At 44.5% G+C, this 20,861-nt stretch overlaps 1 protein-coding gene across 1 annotated transcript in view; it reads right to left on the minus strand.

Moving 5' to 3' along the window:
* The window catches only part of CFAP61 (cilia and flagella associated protein 61), a 247,955-nt gene that overhangs the window by 81,196 nt on the left and 145,898 nt on the right, over positions 1-20,861 (minus strand). Inside the window, 1 exon segment of the mRNA XM_086333756.1 lies at positions 3,744-3,842. Within this exon segment, the coding sequence (XP_086189882.1) occupies positions 3,744-3,842 (99 nt within the window).

Raw genomic sequence — 20,861 nt, forward strand, 5'->3', positions numbered from 1 at the left:
CAGTCGGTCAGCAGTGTTGATAATTTCAGAATTCATACCTCAGAGCTCAGATCTGAAGCTCTGTCCAGCAGGCTGGCACTCAGAAACACTGGGGCTTTAGGAAACCTCAAGAAGCATGGAAAATGTGGGATGCTTCCTTTTACAGCCTGTGACCACACAGAATGACATTTCTCAGTTTAGGACATCACTGGGCAGGCGATGCCCATCTGTTTTGGATATTATAAACCATTCTGGATCTCCTTTAATTTACCTATCAGGTAGGTGAAGCTAGATACTGAAGCCTGTAAGTGTTCTGCCTGTAAAATTATTTCCTAAGCAGAGTAAACAAATATTAAGATTCTCACATGGCAGGGACTGTCTCAAGGCTTGGAGACCAGAGAAATATCTCCACTAGGGTTCTCTGGGAGACAGAGAAGAAACCAAAGAAGGGAGGTCAATGAAACTTCATGTTTCTCAAATGAGCTTGACCCTGACACAGAAATAATGTGAAAATTTGTCTTCGTAGAACATTCTGGAGACAGGTAATAAGGAGGAGGGGGAAAAAAAAGTAGAAATGCAGAGTGGCCAGCTGGCTTAAAGTTGCAGTGACCTCAAACCTAGAGATCGGAAGTCTTAGCCTAAGGTCCCAGGTGCAAAATTAGGAGTGAACTCCAGTGGAATATTAATAAATGTAAGTGTGGTGAAGACCTGCATTTCAAGGAATTGGAACCCTACAGGATCGGAAAGGACCTCAGAGGCTTTCAGGAGGGTTTACTGTGACACTCCCGGAAGAAGGAGCATCGTAATTACCCTTCAGTGGTTCAGAGCGGATCGTCTAGTTAGCAGCTTTCTCCCTCTGCCTGTTCCCCCTCCCTCCCAGTGCCCTCCTTTCTGTTGCATCCCTGGGTAAGTCATTAGCACTTCCACCAGAGGCTGGACGGTATGGGGACACGGGCAAGGGAACAAAACATGGCTCTTCAAAAAATAGTAATGGCAATAATAAATCCAAACACTGGTTATGGAAAAGTTCAGAATTTGTATTAGGTTGGCCAAAAGGTTCATTCAAGTTTTTCCAGGAGCTAGTATGGAAAAACCCGATTGAACTTCTTGGCCAACCCAATATTTAGCACGAGGAATTTGAATAATTAGATTTACAGATGTCAGCGCACTTGCTATTTTTTAACTCCATGATCAGAAAGTTTCCTATATCGTGATCTGAGGACCATTTGAAAGGCAGCATCCTGTTGATGTTTCTGTGTTGTAGCTTCTGTGGGTTAGGACATGCTGGTCCCCATCCAGAAGCATCTTATATGGCTCTGTTATCTAGTCCCTATCTACACCCTGGTGGAGGGGACTTTGGTAGGTACTTTTTGAAGGTAACCATTATCCATTTGACGTAATTTACTGAGCACCTGCTAAGTGTCGAACATTGTCCCAGACACTGGGACCAATCAGCGAACAAAAAGGCAAAAAATTCTGGCCCTTGCAGAGTTTGCAATATAGCTGAAGGATTCGGAATCAACCATTTTAAAGGCAAATTGTATATTTACAAGGATTTCAGTAATAAGGAAGAGAGCAGAGGAAGAGGACTGGAGTGTCCTGGAGAATTGGTTGCAGACAATTGGGTGGTCAGAATGGGTCTCGTGGAAAAATATAAGTTGCTCAGTGGTGTCCAACTCTGCAACCCCATGGACTGTAGCCCACCAGGCTCCTCTGTCCACAGAATTCTCTAGATAAGAATACTGGAGTGGGTTGCCATGCCCTTCTCTGGGGTTCCTCCCAATCTAGGGATCAAACCTGGGTCTCCTGTAATGCAGGCAGATTCTTTACCATTTGAGCCACCAGGGAGCAAAGACCTCCAAGGTGGGGACTTGCCTCTTGTGTTCAAGAATCATCAAGGAGACTGGTGAGGCTACAGTGGAGAGAACAAGGGCAAACGTAGTGAAAAAGGGGGTTAGAGATGTCAGCAGAAAAGGACAGGCTTCAGACTGGATGGAGCATCTGGAACTTTCTGTGATGACAGAATCCTTCTGCAGCTGGCCTGTCTGATAGGAGAGCTACGAGTTACACGTGGCTAGTCGGCCACTTGAAAAGTGGCTCAAGTAATTGAAGGGCTGAACTTTAATCCCCCTGAACTGTAATTAATTGAAACTTAAGCAGCCACATGCGGCATGCAGTTGCCACTCTGGACAGAGCAGCTCCTGGCTGCTGAGAGTTGACATGATCTGATTCATGTTTTTGCAGCCTTTTTCTGGCGACTGGGCCGATAGCATGGATGGGGGAGGGCGGGGGGAAGAACAGGGGCTGAGGCACCAGGTGACTGAGAGCTAGCCACACGCAGGTCCCTGCAGAACCAGGCTGGCAGAGTGTCACTATCTATCTCTTCTCTTCTGAAACACACCTGGCCTGGAGACTGACAGAAAACCTTGGACAGGCAGACTGAATTACATTCCTCGTGAGACAATGATTGGGAACACCGGTATTTCCTGGGAATTGTGTCATTTGGAAAAGACAGAAAGTGAGGAAGGGGTGTGCATGGATCGACTGTCCTCGCTCAGCCAGAATTTGGCGTTAGACTGATTTTAACCCAAAACTCCAGTGAGCCTGGTTTAGCCAAGCACAATCCACAGTCAAATCCCTCAAAGCACAGACAGATGAGGTCCCCTTTGTGGTGGGGGCAGAATCTGAACCCCATCGACTTGGCTCCAAACCCAGACCCTTCTGATGGTGCTCTGATGATGTCCTTACCAAAACTCTGAAGTTTATAGTCTGGTTTTAAAAGTACTGGGTCAAAATGAGCCTGGTTCTGCTGGCAAGGTGGCTGCTGTTTTTGTCACTGTTTGACAGCAAAATCAGCCTTTTTCACAGAGGAAAGATGATCTTCTTCATGGATCTAAAATTAACATCCACCCCCGCCCCGCCCCAACTCCCATTGAGAACAATTTCCTCCCTCCTTCCTGGAGAAACAGGCACATTGTTTCTAGAGGTAGGGAGCCTAATCATGCCTGTACCCACGCTTTGCTCAGGAAATTAAAATGAGTGGAAGCTGAGTGATAATGAAATGGCATTTTCTAGAAAGGATGTTGTCAAAGACTGATTCTGCAGGGACAGAAACATTGACGCTTGCCTTGATCGGTTCCAAAGACCTTTGCTTCATCAACCTCGAGTGGTAGAGGGCTGGGTGGGTCTGAGACCCTCACCCCAGGGAGGCACCCAGCCTTTAGCTCCCTCCAGCGGGTTGTCTGTTCTGATACAAATACGGTCACCAAGCTCCCCTGCCCTGGAGAGTCACTCAGAACCTGAGTATAGGTGGTATCTGGGTCAGCAGACTCGTCCCAGATGTCTGGAACAGGCCAGGACCCTCCCAACCCTGCCATTCACTCTGAACTTGCGTTTGCATCTCCTAAAGAGCATCTGAACCCACAAGAAAAGCCCACCACTTCCCTTTTCTACTGTTAGCAGAAAAAGGACAGCACATAAATGAGGGCATTTAGGCTTCAGTATGAAAAAGCAGGGGAAGGATAAACTGGGAGTTTGGGATTAACAGGTACACACTACGATATACAAAATAGATAATCAACAAGGACCTACTGTACAACACAGGGGACTCTACTCAATATTCTGTAGTAACTGTGGGAAAAGAATCTAAAAAAGAATGGATATATGTATAAATGAATCACTGTGCTGTACACCTGAAACTAACGCAACATTGTAAATCATCTTTACGCTCATATAAAATGAATTTTTAAAAATGAAATTCATACTCATTTGCTAAAAACTTCCTTTGTTCATTGCCCAGAAGTTTTTTTCCTGGGAGTCCGTAGGTTGAAATCAAGGTGAGATTACTGAACTTCAGATGAGAGCTAAGGAGAAAGAAGAAAAAAAAAAAAAAAGTAAAGCACAATTCTGTGAGAGTTCATTGTAATTCAATTGAACCTTATTTCACATGTCTTCTAATTGTCGCTGCTTTCTTTGACTGTAGCAACTCTTTTTACAAAAACCTTTCAAGAGAACCAACCATTTAAAGGAGAAAGAGGGCATTGGAACAGCTATTGACAGGAACTTCCCAAACTGCCGGCCAGTGAAGGCAGAACATTAATTTTTAAAAATTTGCTTTTCAGAGTAAAACAAAATCAAACTCCAAATTAGGAGGAAGCAGGTGGATTTAGTGTAAGTCACAGTTGGGAAGATCTCCTGGAGAAGGGATAGGCTACCCACTCCAGTATGCTTCCCTCGTGGTTCAGATGGTAAAGAATCCACATGTAATGTGGGAGACCTGGGTTCAATCTCTGGGTTGGGAAGATCCCCTGGAGGAGGGCATGGAAACTCACTCCAGTACACTTGCCTGGAGAATCCCCATGAACAGAGGAGCCTGGTGGGCTACAGTCCATGGGGTTGCAAAGAGTCGGACATGACTGAGCAACTAAGCATGTGCACGCGCGCGCGCGCGCACACACACACACACACACACACACACACACACAAGCAAAGTTTGAGTTTCAGATGACTTCTGAGAAATGGCATGGAACCCTAACCACTACAGTGAAAACTTGCTGAGTGCCTACACTCAGGGGTTCTGCGAGGCCCTCCCCAAGTCCTTGAAGCAGTACTATTACTACCCTGACTTTATTGTGTGAAATGGAGGCAAAGTGATTTGCCCAAGACAGTACACCCAGGAAGTCTGGAGGTAGGACGTGAACCACGTTGTTTGGCTCTAGCATCTTCTCATCTGACCTTGGTCTCCACTGCCCTGTAAGACCCCAAACTGTGGACAGGGATGCAAAGGTCATCTAATTCCCACAGTCAACAATAGATTTATGACTTTCAGATGTTTGTAACTACTCAAATCAAGAGGCCACAGCATCACAGAGGAGAGAATGCTGGAGGATTCCTTTCAAGAGCAAAGCTGCCTTATATTTATTCGCATCAGGCTTTCCAGGGCTCAAGGTGCGCTTATGGGTATCGTCATAGAGATTAATCTTCAAAACAATTTCTGCCAGGGGCAGGAGGCAGGTTTGCATTTATCCGTATTTCAGACTGAAGAAAATCAAGGTTGGAAATGGTAGATAATTTCTTCATGGTCAGGAAGGTCAGAAGCAGCTGGACCAGAAATGAAAGCCTTGCCTTCTGACCCCAGGTAGCACCCGTTGGATTCACCCAGGTTTCCCGGAGACCAGCGCCCAGGGGGGTGGTGAGCAGTCCACTCAGCACACACGTTAAGTGGGCACTTCTCTGCGCTCCTTCCCTCTAGGTCTCCCTGAAATATTTACAGCTCTCCTGCTGGGCAGATCTACTCTCCAGCTAGAGTCAGCAACATTTTCTGGGTGAGCTGATCTTCTCCTGGCCTTCAGCAGGACAAGGAAGGTATTTTTTTTTCCCTAAAAATCTCTTCTTGGTTCACTCCTCCCCTTACACCAACCACTGCCAAAAAAGAAACCATCTCCAAGTTAGAGAAGAACACCCGCCGTCCTTACCCAGGAGGGAACTGGAAAATTTCCAAACGTGGAAATGCTATCAATTTGCTGACAATCTGTTAAGTACCATTAAAAGCCGGAGCCTTTTGGTGAGGGCACACACGGCCAGCAATGGAATAAACTCAACTGCACCTGACATTTAAAAGTAGCTAAATATTATGAAAGGGTCTGCTCTAAAGTCTCTAGGGATGTGTGTCATTTAAAGGCGAATATTCTTATTTGATACAAAGAAAACAAAGAACATCTATCCTCTAACAATAATAATTTTGAATCCTTTCAAATAACATAAAGGTTACAATTAACCCCAACTACTTAGGGCTGCCAGTCCGCAAACACACCAATCGTAGGCCTTTGATTTCTTACCATTTAATGGAAAATGCAAATAATAATATGTGTTTATACTCACGTGTAGTCAAAATTTATCTGGGCTTTGGAGGCTAAGTGATCAAAATGTGGTTTATGTTATATAAATAACATCTATATGCAGGCCTCTTTCACATCTCTGTGTGAATAGGAGGCGTAGTGATTATTCAGTGATATCTTTTACAACAAAAACAATCTCTTTGGCACTGAATAATTTGAACTAACAACACGGACCACTTGTAGAATGACTTTAATTTGCCAAATTACTGCCCTGCATTAACTGTATAACTATATTATACAGTTAAAAGTTTCAACAAAAGATTAGAGGAGGGGCATTTTCTTAATTTTTATCTATTCATTCATTTTTATCTATTTTTATTTACTCCTCAGCTTCAGCCTCAGCCAAATTCCTTCTGCATTCTTCCTCGTGGCTTCTATGATTCTTCATCCACTCTTCAGGGTTGCCATTTCACCCTTTCTCATTCTCCTTACTATGCCTTTGCTCATTTTCAACTGAGAACACCTCTCGTGTCATAAAGGAAAACAGAAAAGAGCCCCCCCGGCAGGAGCCCTCCCCCATTTTCCTTTTTGCCACCTCCACATTCTCCAACAACAGCAATCTTCCTTCCCCCTCCGATTCAGAAGACAGAGGTCTCCCATTAATCCTGTCTCTTCTGCAAGCTCCCCTCCTGCCTCTTCCAGCAAATTCCTCTTTTAACTGTACTTAAGAAACCTGAAAGTGACCTGTCTCGTACTGATAAGGTGGAGCCATGCCATCAGCAGACCCTGCTTCTCTGCTTCTCAGTGTGCGCCTTCCGTTCCTAAGGTCACCTCAGGTCCAAGGCGGCTCCTGGAGCTCCTGCCATCACATGCCCCCTACATCCACATTATAGGCAGAAGGGAGGAGGAATGGGTAGAAACGGCTGCTCTTTAAGGAGCTTCCCTGAAAGTCTCACGTGGTGTGTCTGCTGACATAGCAGAACTTAGTGACGTGGCCGTATGTAGCAGCAAGGGAGGCTGGGAAATATGGTTTTTCAAAGAGAAACACACTGGGTTTTCCAAGAACCACACTACCCAGGGTTCTGTTATCAAGACAAAGTACAGAATAAATACTGGGCGGCAGCTAGAAGTCTCTATGCACTGACTTAAGGAACAGTGGGTGGGAATGAGGGAAGATCCTCATAGTATCCAGGGTCCAGGCAGGAAGTGGACAGTCGACTCCACAGGGGGTTTGACTGAAGAAAGGCAGAGATGTGTGCAGGCTTCTGGGGCTCACCCATGGACTAGCAATGGTGGGTAAGGTGCCACTGTTGATGGTAATCCTGAGGAGGGAGGGCTGGAGGACACAGGGACGGGTGGGGCCATGGAGGAGGCCCTGTCCAGGAGCTAACATATAGAACTCTCAATCTGAGACGGCACTGCCTTGAGATTCTCCTTGAAGACTGCTTTCTTCACCATCTCCTCCTCCATGGCCCATCTACCCTTTGCCAAGCTTCCCAGGCTCCATGCTCAGCCTGGGATTGACCAGGTGATGGAATTGACCACCATGACTTCATCTTACATCTTTATACTTTCTTTTTTCTGAGCTAGAAACCTAATTTCCAGACACCCATCAGTCCTAATGTGGCCACTCCACAGGCATACCAAATTCATTATGTGTCCAAACAACGGATCTGTGGCCCCTCCCACTTCTCTTTCAACTTCATCAAAGACATGGTCAACTGACCACCTCTTAAGTTAGGAACCTGGGGCTCCTACCCTCCCTCTCCTTCCCCACAACTGGTCACCATGTCCAGTTATGTTTGTGTCGTCCACGTCTCTTGAACACCCAACACCTGCCATTCCCAGGACACACTGCCTTAGCTCACCTTCTTGCCTAGAGAAAACAGTACCAGGGTTAGTCTCTCTGGCACAAGTATCTCTCCTGTCTATCTTCCTGGGAACTCTTTTTAAATTAAATCCAAGCTCAATTGTTCCTGGCTTAAAGTCCCCATGTCTGCTCAACACTTTGGTGAATGCAGAGCAGGGTGGCTAAGACCATGGGGTCAGGGGTCAGAGGTCAGATTGCCTTACTGGACCCCTGGCTGGAGCACTTTCTAGTTCTTTGGCCTCAGGCAAGTTATTCAGCCTTTCTGTGGCTCAGTTTCTGCCTGTGAAATGAAAATAATAAAGTCTCACTCCTCATATGAGTGATGTGAGGATGAGATTAAATAGCACATATAAAACGCTGAGAATATTTCCTGCTACACTGAACATTTTCAATGCATGTTAATTATTTTTATGACCAAAACATTAAGTTCAAATTCATGAGCATGGTATCTCAGTTCCTATGTTTGGGGCATACCCTTGCCTCCCCACTCTTCTTTGAAAGTCAATCTTCTTGCTGTTCCATGAAGTTCCTGCCTCTTTCGTGCCTTTATATGAAATTACCACCAGCATTTCCATTTTATCTCCAACCTCATATCTTTCTGTGATAGCTATCTCTGTCAACCTGATTTAGAAACATCCAAATATTTAATTTCTTAAATTTATAACTGAGTATCAGATAATCTTCCAGTCCAGCATTTCTCATGATGTACTCTGCATATAAGTTAAATAAACAGGGTGGCAATATACAACCTCGACGAACTCCTTTTCCTATTTGGAACCAGTCTGTTGTTCCATGTCCAGTTCTAACTGTTGCTTCCTGACCTGCATACAAATTTCTCAAGAGGCAGATCAGGTGGTCTGGTATTCCCATCTCTTTCAGAATTTTCCACAGTTTATTGTGATGCACACAGTCAAAGGCTTTGGCATAGTCAATAAAGCAGAAATAGATGTTTTTCTGGAACTCGCTTGCTTTTTCCATGATCCAGTGGATGTTGGCAATTTGGTCTCTGGTTCCTCTGCCTTTTCTAAAACCAGCTTGAACATCAGGAAGTTCACAGTTCACATATTGCTGAAGCCTGGCTTGGAGAATTTTGAGCATTCCTTTACTAGTGTGTGAGATGAGTGCAATTGTGCGGTAGTTTGAGCATTCTTTGGCATTGCCTTTCTTTGAGATTGGAATGAAAACTGACCTTTTCCAGTCCTGTGGCCACTGCTGAGTTTTCCAAATTTGCTGACATATTGACTGCAGCACTTTGACAGCATCATCTTTCAGGATTTGGAACAGCTCAACTGGAATTCCATCACCTCCACTAGCTTTGTTCGTAGTGATGCTTTCTAAGGCCCACTTGACTTCACATTCCAGGATGTCTGGCTCTAGGTCAGTGATCACACCATCGTGATTATCTGGGTCGTGAAGATCTTTTTTGTACAGTTGTTCTGTGTATTCTTGCCACCTCTTCTTAATATCTTCTGCTTCTGTTAAGTCCATACCATTTCTGTCCTTTATCGAGCCCATCTTTGCATGAAATGTTCCTTTGGTATCTCTGATTTTCTTGAAGAGATCCCTAGTCTTTCCCATTCTGTTGTTTTCCTCTATTTCTTTGCATTGATCACTGAAGATGGCTTTCTTATCTCTTCTTGCTATTCTTTGGAACTCTGCATTCAGATGTTTATATCTTTCCTTTTCTCCTTTGCTTTTTGCTTCTCTTCTTTTCACAGCTATTTGTAAGGCCTCCCCAGACAGCCATTTTGCTTTTTTGCATTTCTTTTCCATGGGGATGGTCTAACCTCAGATATGCAGATGACACCACCCTTATGGCAAAGAGTGAAGAGGAACTAAAAAGCCTCTTGATGAAAGTGAAAGTAGAGAGTGAAAAAGTTGGCTTAAAGCTCAACATTCAGAAAACGAAGATCATGACATCAGGTCCCACCACTTCATGGGAAATAGATGGGGAAACAGTGGAAACAGTGTCAGACTTTATTTTTCTGGGCTCCAAAATCACTACAAATGGTGACTGCAGCCATGAAATTAAAAGATGCTTACTCCTTGGAAGGAAAGTTATGACCAACCTAGACAGCATATTCAAAAGCAGAGACATTACTTTGCCAACAAAGGTTTGTCTAGTCAAGGCTATGGTTTTTCCTATGGTCATGTATGGATGTGAGAGTTGGACTGTGAAGAAGGCTGAGCGCCGAAGAATTGATGCTTTTGAACTGTGGTGTTGGAGAAGACTCTTGAGAGTCCCTTGGACTGCAAGGAGATCCAACCAGTCCATTCTGAAGGAGATCAGCCCTGGGATTTCTTTGGAAAGAATGATGCTAAAGCTGAAACTCCACTACTTTGGCCACCTCATGCGAAGAGTTGACTCATTGGAAGAGACTCTGATGCTGGGAGGGATTGGGGGCAGGAGGAGAAGGGGATGACAGAGGATGAGATGGCTGGATGGCATCACTGAGTCGATGGACGTGAGTCTGAGTGAACTCCAGGAGTTGGTGATGGACAGGGAGGCCTGGCATGCTTTGATTCATGGGGTCGCAAAGAGTCGGACATGACTGAGCGACTGATCTGATCTGATCTGATCTGATAATCTTATTAGTCATAATACTCTTAGTTATAGTACTCTTAGGTACTCTTAGAATACGCTGAGAGAGTTATAAAATACTCTTAGATATAATATTCTTAGCTAGTTATGGTGGCTCAGGCGGTAAAGAATCCACCAGCAATGTGGGAGACCGGGGTTCGATTCCCATGTTGGGAAGATCCCTTGGAGAAGGAAATGGCAACCCACTCCAGTATTCTTGCCTGAAGAATCCCATGGACAGAAGAGCCTGGCAGGCTACAGTCCCTGGGGTCGCCAAGAGTCAGACACAACTGAGCGACTTTCACAAGAGTATCAGTCCACAATCATTATACTGTTTATCATGTACATATAGACCTTAGCTTTTCTTCAGATGAAATACGGAGGTACCATTTCACACCAGTCAGAATGGCTGCGATCCAAAAGTCTACAAATAATAAATGTTGGAGAGGGTGTGGAGAAAAGGGAACCCTCTTACACTGTTGGTGGGAACGCAAACTAGTACAGCCACTATGGAGAACAGTGTGGAGATTCCTTAAAAAACTGGAAATAGTATTCCCATACGACTCAGCAATCCCACTACTGGGCATACACACCGAGGAAACCAGAATTGAAAGAGACACGTGTACCCCAAGGTTCATCACAGCACTGTTTATAATAGCCAGGACATGGAAGCAACCTAGATGTCCATCAGCAGATAAATGGATAAGAAAGCTGTGGTACATATACACAATGGAGTATTACTCAGCCATTAAAAAGAATACATTTGAATCAGTTCTAATGAGGTGGATTAAACTGGAGCCTATTATACAGAGTGAAGTAAGCCAGAAAGAAAAACACCAATACAGTATACTAACGCATATATATGGAATTTAGAAAGATGGTAATGATAACCCTGTATGCGAGACAGCAAAAGAGACACAGATGCACAGAACAGTCTTTTGGACTCTGTGGGAGAGGGAGGGGGGGAATGATTCGGGAGAATGGCATTGAAACATGTGTAATATCATATAAGAAATGAATTGCCAGTCCAGGTTCGATGTAGGATACAGGATGCTTGGGGCTGGGGCAACGGGATGACCCAGAGGGATGGTACAGGAAGGGAGGTGGGAGGGGGGTTCAGGATGGGGAACACGTGTACACCCGTGGCGGATTCATGTTGATGTATGGCAAAAACAATACAATGTTGTAAAGTAATTAACCTCCAATTAAAATAAATAAATTTAAATTAAAAAAAGAAATATGAAGATAAAACATTTAAGGCTTTTATTCTTTCAATATTCAAAATTCAGTATTATTTCAATATTCAATATTCAAAAAGTTCCTGCACACAGAAGAGGGGATCACGGGGGCATTTGGGTATGGACATGCATTAGACGAGATGGCAGAAGCAGTGGCACCTCGGAAAAGGCACTATCTTGGGTCTCACACTATTGGCTTTATGCGTGAAAACAAAATCTAGCATCCCCGTAAGCCCTCCACTCTGAAATCAAAGGTCATCATGTCGTGGAACCAAAAAAAAAAAAGTTCAAGTGAAGTGCTCAGGCCAATGAAAGATTAAACAAGTGCACCTGCATTTTCACAGCAGATAATTCCAGTGGGATTTCATGTTGCTGTGGATACAGAGGGAGGAATGGCTCAAAGACACTTGTGAGGCAGGGAGGGATTAGAGTATCCAGGGAAATAAGTAAAAGGTATTGCGTTTCGTTCCATGCTTTGGAAGGACAGCGACAGAATTAGGTCTAAACGTTCTTATCCTTCACATAAAGAGGGTCACATTGCCAAGTTATGGTGAACACGATAAAAGAAACACAATGCTTCTCAGGTTGCTTACCCTTCTGGGCAGTAGAAACCTGTCAATCTGCCAGTGAATACATATTATTTTTTATTTTTATGTTTTTGCTGATTTCCTTGGGGGGGCACATAATTAGGACAACCAAAGCAAGTAATTTAATTAACTGTTTCCATTAATGGTTTTATTCAAACAAACAGATAATGTGGAGGGAAACCAATTATCCTATATCAACCTAAATGCTACAATTTAATTTACTAAAATCTCTGCTTTCTGAATTGCTCAGGACAATGACAAAAATATTTGCCAACTGAACGGTGAATGTCAGCTTGAGATGGATATTTAACCTAACTGCACATTTGACTAGTCCAAGAACAACTCAGACTTAATCTGGTCTTAATGATACCACGTAATTTCACAAAATGAATAAAATGATGGAATTTCAAAGATAGGAGTTATGTGGACTTCCAATATGAGAGGAAAAATACAGGGAGAAAGCAAATCAACACAAAACCTTTCTTATGAGTAGAGAACCTATTAAGAGAATCTACCTTTTCCTTTGGAAAATGTTTAACTTCCTTCTGTAATATTTTTTTCTGCTTAGATCACAAAAGAGACTTTTGGACAACGTTCTTGGCCACTGACTTCATTTTTGTTGTGTGAGTGAAAATGACACACAGCAGCTGCCTGTGTGGCCACAAAGCTGTTGGTAACGGCACACTCTGACCTCCGGGGAAAACTGGATGGGTAGAAGCCTGTGATCAAGGATCCTGAGCCCTTTGAGAAGGGACGCAGTCAGCCTTCACCGAGTGGATGCCGTCCTGCATGTCTCCCCTGCTCCTGAAAGCCCCTGGAGGAACCAGGAAGGAGCCCAGAGGAAAGGGCCAAGGAAGAAGTGGCTTAAACCTGCCTGCGTCCAGGCTTGTGTGTGGGGTCAAGGATCTCTTATCAACACTGGATCCACAATTAGGCACAACGGCTTGCCTGGCATGACCTTGGTGCTCTGTGGATTCTCCAGGGACCTGGCAGTGGAGGGAGGCTGGTGGTTAGGATAAGGGGAGTTGGGCAGGGGAGATTTAGGGAGCACGATCTCAGAGGAAAAGCTTATGTATCTGTGCATGAAGGTTAAAACATAATCCTTACCAAAAAAAAAAAAGAAAACGAATGTAATGCTTGAAATGTCCATTGAACAAATGAGAACAAAATTTGGGAGTTCCAACAAAAAGAACAAAATAAAATTGAGTTTTGCTTTATGATTTAGAGTAAATGATTTAAGATGTTTTCCTCTCTACAAACATGAAGTAAAAATGTCATTCCCTTCTCCAGTGGACCATATTTTGTCAGAACTCTCCACCATGACCCGTCCATCTTGGGTGGCCCTACAAGGCATGGCTCATAGTTAGACAAAGCTGTGGTCCATGTAATCAGACTGGTTAGTTTTCTATGATTGTGGTTTTCATTCTGTCTGCCCTCTGATGGAGAAGGATAAGAGGCAAACAAAATATGGTCCACTGGAGAAGGGAATGGCAAACCACGTCAGTATTCTTGTCTTTAGAACCCCATGAACACTATGAAAACGCAAAAAGATAGGACACTGAAAGACGAATTCCCCAGGTCAGCAGGTGCCCAATAAGCTACTGGAGATCAGTGGAGAAATAACTCCAGAAAGAATGAAGAGATGGAGCCAAAGCAAAAACAACACCCAATTGTGGATGTGACTGGTGATGGAAGTAAAGTCTAATGCTGTAAAGAGCAATATCGCATCAGATCAGATCAGTCGCTCAGTCGTGTCCGACTCTTTGCGACCCCATGAACTGCAGCACGCCAGGCCTCCCTGTCCATCACCAACTCCCGGAGTTCACTCAGACTCACGTCCATCGAGTCAGTGGTGCCATCCAGCCATCTCATCCTCTGTCGTCCCCTTCTCCTCCTGCCCCCAATCCCTCCCAGCATCAGAGTCTTTTCCAATGAGTCAACTCTTCACATAAGGTGGCCAAAGTACTGGAGTTTCAGCTTTAGCATCATTCCTTCCAAAGAAATCCCAGGGCTGATCTCCTTCAGAATGGACTGGTTGGATCTCCTTGCAGTCCAAGGGACTCTCAAGAGTCTTCTCCAACACCACAGTTCAAAAGCATCAATTCTTCGGCGCTCAGCCTTCTTCACAGCCCAACTCTCACATCCATACATGACCACAGGAGAAACCATAGCCTTGACTAGATGAACCTTTGTTGGCAAAATAATGTCTCTGCTTTTGAATATGCTGTCTAGGTTGGTCATAACTTTCCTTCCAAGGAGTAAGCGTCTTTTAATTTCATGGCTGCAGTCACCATCTGTAGTGATTTTGGAGCCCAGAAAAATAAAGTCTGACACTGTTTCCACTGTTTCCCCACCTGTAATGTTAGGTCCATGAATCAAGGCAAATTGGAAGTGGTCAAACAGGAGATGGCAAGAGTGAACATCAACATTTTAGGACTCAGTGAACTAAAATGGACTGGAATGGGTGAATTTAACTCAGAGGACCATTATATTTACTACTGTGGGCAAGAATCCCTTAGAAGAAATGGAGTAGTCATCATAATCAACAAAAGAGTCTGAAATGCAGTACTTGGATACAATCTCAAAAACGAATGATCTCTGTTTGTTTCCAAGGCAAACCGTTCAATATCATGCTAATCCAAGTCTATGCCCTGACCAGTAATGCTGAAGAAGCTGAAGTTGAATGGTTCTATGAAGACCTACAAGACCTTTTAGAACTAATCCCCCCAAAAGATGTCCTTTTCCTCATAGGGGACTGAAATGCAAAAGTAGGAAGTCAAGAAATACCTGGAGTAATAGGCAAATTTGGCCTTGGTGTGCAGAATAAATCAGGGCAAAGGCTAATAGAGGTTTGCCAAGAGAATGTACTGGTCATAGCAAACACCCTCTTCCAACAACACAAGAGAAGACTCTACACATGGACATCACCAGATGGTCAATACTGAAATCAGATTGATTATATTCTTTGCAGCCAAAGATGGAAAAGCTCTATACAGTCAGCAAAAACAAGAATGAGAGCTGACTGTGGCTCAGATCATGAACTCCTTATTGCCCAAGTCAGACTTAAATTGAAGAAAGTAGGGAAAACCACTAGAACATTCAGGTATGACCTAAATCAAATCCCTTATGATTAGACAGTGGAAGTAAGAAATAAATTCAAGGGGTTAAATCTGATAGAGTGCCTGAAGAACTATGGAATGAGGTTTGTGACATTGTACGGGAGGCAGTGATCAAGACCATCCCCAAGAAAAGAAAGGCAAAATGGTTGTCTGAGGAGGCCTTCCAAATAGCTGTGAAAAGAAGAGAAGTGAAAAGCAAAGGGGAAAAGGATATATATACCCACTTGAATGTAGAGTTCCAAAGAATAGCAAGGAGAGATAAGAAAGCCTTCCTCAGCCATCAATGCAAAGAAATAGAGAAAATCAATAGAATGGGAAAGACTAGAGATCTCTTCAAGAAAATTAGAGATACCAAAGGAACATTTCATGCAAAGATGTGCTCAATAAAGGACAGAAATGGTATGGACCTAACAGAAGCAGAAGATATTGAGAAGAGGTGGCAACAATACACAGAAGAACTAAACAAAAAAGATCTTCATGACCCAGATAACCATGATGGTGTGATCACTCACCTAGAGCCAGACATCCTAGAATGTGAAGTCAAGTGGGCCTTAGGAAGCATCACTATGAACAAAGCTAGTGGAAGTGGTGGAATTTCAGTTGAGCTATTTCAAATCCTAAAAGATGATGCTGTGAAAGTACTGTACTCAATATGCCAGCAAATTTGGAAAACTCAGCAGTGGCTGCAGGACTGGAAAAGGTCAGTTTTCATTCCAATCCCAAAGAAAGGCAATGCCAAAGAATGCTCAAACTACTGCACAATTGCACTCGTCTCACACGCTAGTAAAGTAATGCTCAAAATGCTCCAAGCCAGGCTTCAGCAGTACATGAACTGTGAACTTCCAGATGTTCAAACTGGATTTAGAAAAGGCAGAGCAAACAGAGATCAAATTGCCAACATCCATTAGATCAAAGAAAAAGCAAGAGAGTTCCAGAAAAACATCTATGTCTGCTTTACTGACTATGCCAAAGCCTTTGACTTTGTGGATCACAACAAACTGTGGAAAATTCTGAAAGAGATGGGAGTACCAGACCACATGACCTGCCTCCTGAGAAATCTGTATGCAGGTCAAGAAGCAACAGTTAGAACTGGACATGGAACAACAGACTGGTTCCAAATCAGGAAAGGAATACACCAAAGCTGTATTTTATCACCCTGCTTATTTAACTTATATGCAGAGTACATCATGAGAAATGCTGGGTTGGATGAAACACAAGCTGGAATCAAGATTGCTGGGAGAAATATTAATAACCTCAGATATGCAGATGACACCACCCTTATGGTAGAAAGCGAAGAACTAAAGAGCCACTTGATGAAAGTCAATGAGGAGTGAGAAAAAGTTGGCTTAAAACTCAACATTCAGAAAACTAAGATCATGGCATCCAGTCCTATCACGTCATGGCAAACAGATGGGAAAACAATGGAAACAGTGAGAGACTTTATTTTGGGGGGCTCCAAAATCACTGCAGATGGTGACTGCAGCCATTAAATTAAAAGATGCTTGCTCCCTGGAAGAAAAGTTATGACCAACCTAGATGGCATATTAAAAAGCAGAGACATTACTTTGCCACAAAGGTCTGTCTAGTTAAAGCTATGGTTTTTCCAGTAGTCATGTATGGATGTGAGAGCTGGACTATAAAGAAAGCTGAGTGCTGAAGAATTGATGCTTTTCAACTGTGGTGTTGGAGAAGACTCTTGAGAGTCCCTAGGACTGCAAGGACATCCAACCAGTCCATCCTAAAGGAAATCAGTCCTGAATATTCATTGGAAGGAACTGATGCTGAAGCTGAAACTCCAATACTTTGGCCACCTGATGCAAAGAACTGACTCATTGGAAAACACCCTGATGCTGGGAAAGACTGAAGGCAGAAAGAGAATGAGGATGAGATGGTTGGATCCATCACTGACTCAATGGATATGAGTTTGAGCAAGCTCTGGGAGTTAGTGATGGACAGGGAACCCTGGCATGCTTCCTGGGGGTTGCAAAGTCCATGGGGTCGCAAATAGTCAGACACAACTGAGTGACGGAACGGAACTGAAAAATGCCATACATTTATCCTTTGAGCATGTGCAAGGTGTAAATACCAAGATGGCACCTGTAAAAGGCAAACTGGAAATCCTTCACACACAAGAGGTAGCAAAGTACAAGACAGAATCAGAATCATCCCTCAAGACTGGAAAAAACAAGCATTGTGGGAATTCAATAGCAAATGAGAGTTGCCTTCCCTGGTGGTCAAGTGGCTAAGAATCCACCTGCCAATGTAGGAGACACAGGTTCAGTCCCTGGTCTGGGAGGATTCCACATGCCACGGAGCAACTAAAGCTGTGGGCCACAAATACTGAATCCCATGCACCCTAGATAGAGCCTGTGCTCTGCAACAAGAAGCCACCACAGTGAGAAGCCATGTACCGCAACAAAGAGTAACCCCCATTCGCTGCAACTAGAGAAAGACCATGTAGCAACAAAGACCCAGCGCAGCCAAAAATAAAATAAAAAGAAGTAAATAAAAAGACCTGGATAGTTTTTAAAAAGCAGGTGAGATCACTTCCGGGCGGGGAGGGTGAGGAGGGTGCTATGCTTTGGGCACATACTGGAGGTTAGGAAAGCTTTATTGACACAGTCAGGGCAGGTTTCCTCATGCTTGGCAGGTATCTTCTTGGGCCTTCATTCTTCATAGTGAATAGTTGAAGCATGAAGCTTTGTGAAATGCTTTCTACTGGGTCCAATTCAACACGTAAATACTATGAACCTGGGGCAATGGCTTCAGCTATGCAATGTTTAATGATATGTTAATAATTATGCCTGGTAAGCCCCAAAGTAACAATGTGACTTAGAAGTTATATGATTTGTTGAGAATCAGAAAATGTGGTTTGGAAGACACAGCCCATAAAAACAGCTCAATTACAATGAGCAATCAGAGGGGGGAAAATAGGTTTCCTTATGGCTAAGACTGCCAAGTTTGAGGAAAAGTCTCCATAAATGGTGATTAAACCTGGCTGTGTGTAAAAATTACCAGGAGAGTCTTAAAAATACACATTCCTTGTGTGCACTGCAACTCTGCTGGATTGTTACCACAGGAACAGGGTCTCAGGAAGTTGTCTTTTTGTAACTACCACCTAGTCACCCTTACCCAGAAAAGTAGCTTTGATTATAGAATTGTAGAGTTTGGAATTTTCGCAAACTGTTGCTTTTATAAAAAGTTGTTGTTTTAGTCACTAAGTTATGTCTGACTCTTTTGCTACCCCATGAACTGTAGCTCACCGGGCTCCTCTGTCCATGGGATTTCCCAGGCAAGAGTACTGGAGTGGGTTGCCATTTCCTTCTCCAGGGGATCTTCCCGACCCAGGAAGCTACTTGCCCACTTTGTTCCCACTGAGGTTTTGGAGGAGCAGAACGCCTGGGTTCTCTCTAGAGCCTCCAGGATGCCTGGGGACAGAGGTGGCAGATCAGGACAGCCTCCTGACACGGTTTTCTCTTCTTGCCTCTCTTCCCTCTGCCTTTGTCTAGACCCGCCCACTTTGTTAAAGGGCTGCTGCTGCTGTTGCTAAGTCGCTTCGGTCGTGTCTGACTCTGTGTGACCCCGTAGACGGCAGCCCACCAGGCTCCCCCGTCCCTGGGATTCTCCAGGCAAGAACACCGGAGTGGGTTGCCATTTCCTTCTCCAATGCATGAGAGTGAAAAGCGAAAGTGAAGTCGCTCAGTCGTGTCCGACTCCTAGCGACCCCATGGACTGCAGCCCACCAGGCTCCCCCGTCCCTGGGATTCTCCAGGCAAGAGTACTGGAGTAGGGTGCCATCGCCTTCTCCATCGTTAAAGGGCAATGGTGTAAATATTAAGAAAAGAGAATATAGACTTCCCTGGTGGTCCAGTGGCTAAGACTACACGCTCCCAGTGCAGAGGACTGGGTTCCACCCTTGGTCAGGGAACTAGATCCTGCTCGCCACAACTAAGGCTGGGCGCAGCCAAATAAGTATTTTTAAAAACCAAAAGAAAGGAGACCAAACAAAAGAAACCAGGTTAGGAGGGGACCCCCCCCCACACACACACATCTCCTGTAAATGATCCTCCTGCCTCAGTGCTTTCCTGCCTTCTCTGCCCAGGGTCACCCCCTGACTGTGGCAGCTTGAAGAACAGGATGGAAGCATAGCCCAAGAGTGACCAGATGGACAAGAATTGGTGGGTAAATACCTGCTTCCTTGAGCACAGAGGGACAGCTCCCAGCTGTGACCCTGCAGGTCCTGGCAGCACTGAGCCTCAGTGTCTACAATGACCCAAAGGCACGTGATCTGGGGGATTTGCTGGCTTTCCTGCCTGTCCCATCTCACCCGCTTACTCAGGTAGTTCTCAGAGATCACCTCCAAATAAACTTCTGCTGCTGCTGCTAAGTCACTTCAGTCGTGTCCGACTCTGTGCGACCCCATAGACAGCAGCCCACCAGGCTTCCCGGTCCCTGGGATTCTCCAGGCAAGAACACTGGAGTGGGTTGCCATTTCCTTCTCCAATGCATGAAAGTGAAAAGTGAAAGTGAAGTCGCTCAGTCGTGTCTAACTCTATGCAACCCCTGGACTGCCGCCTACCAGGCTCCTCTGTCCATGGGATTTTCCAGACAAGAGTACTGAAGTGGGGTGCTATTGTCTTCTCCCCAAATAAACTACTGGCACCAAATTCTTTGTTTTCAGCATTTGCATGAATGCAAACCAAGATAGGGGCCAATGTCATCATTTGAAAATGAGCTGATTGCAGGGGCTGGAGGCTGAGCAGGTGACTGTCACTGGTCCACATGTGTGGTTTATGTTTCATGCCATCATGGAGAAAGTGCTTCCTATTTAACATCTTTCACCCCAGGGGCTCAGAGAACCCACAAAACACGGCAGTTAGCTGATCCCCAAAAAGGCCTGACATTGCTCAGAGAGGCTGCTTTCCTTTATTTCTGGGAGCCTCTAAAATGAGCCACTGGAAATGAGAAAAGATCTCCTGAAGAGAGCAGGAAGGAATGCTGTCAGTAAACGAAGATACTTTCATTTAACCTTAGTCACAGGCCACCTCAGAGATACTGTGGATTTGGTTCCAGACCCACAATAAAGCCAATATCCCTATAAAGTGAGTCACCTGTTTGTTTGTTTGTTTGTTTTGGTTTCCCAGTGCACACAAAAGTTATGTTTGCAAAACACTATAGTCTATTCAGTGCACAATAACATGTGTCGACAAAAACAACATACTAACTAAAAAATAAGTTTTTCCTATAAAATGGTAACCATCATCTGACAATGCAGGGCTTCCACAAACCTTCAATTTGTAAAAACAATGCAGTATCTGCAAAATGCAGGAAAACCCAGGGATGCCTGTGCACTTCAATACTAGGATCAGGTTAGGAAAGCTGATGGTGATGAGGATGGCTCTGGATCAGTCTTTTCTGGATGCGGGATGCCAGCTCCTTCTGCCTGGGGAGGCACTGTCCCCGCCCCTCACCTTCCATCTCCCCAGGCCATCAGAGGGGCCTCTGTACCAGCCCTCCTCCCCCCCCGCCCGCCACCACACCCCCACCACAGGCCCCATCGTGATGCCAATGCAACAAGATGTGATATGTGACTTGCCCCAGGGATCTCTTGCCTGCTCCACAGCAGGTGCCACGGCCCTGCCACCACCTC

Source organism: Bos grunniens, chromosome 13, assembly GCF_055505025.1.
Source record: "Bos grunniens cultivar Pamir isolate PY7600 chromosome 13, Bosgru_T2T1.0, whole genome shotgun sequence".
In the NCBI taxonomy this organism is placed as follows: domain Eukaryota; kingdom Metazoa; phylum Chordata; class Mammalia; order Artiodactyla; family Bovidae; genus Bos; species Bos grunniens.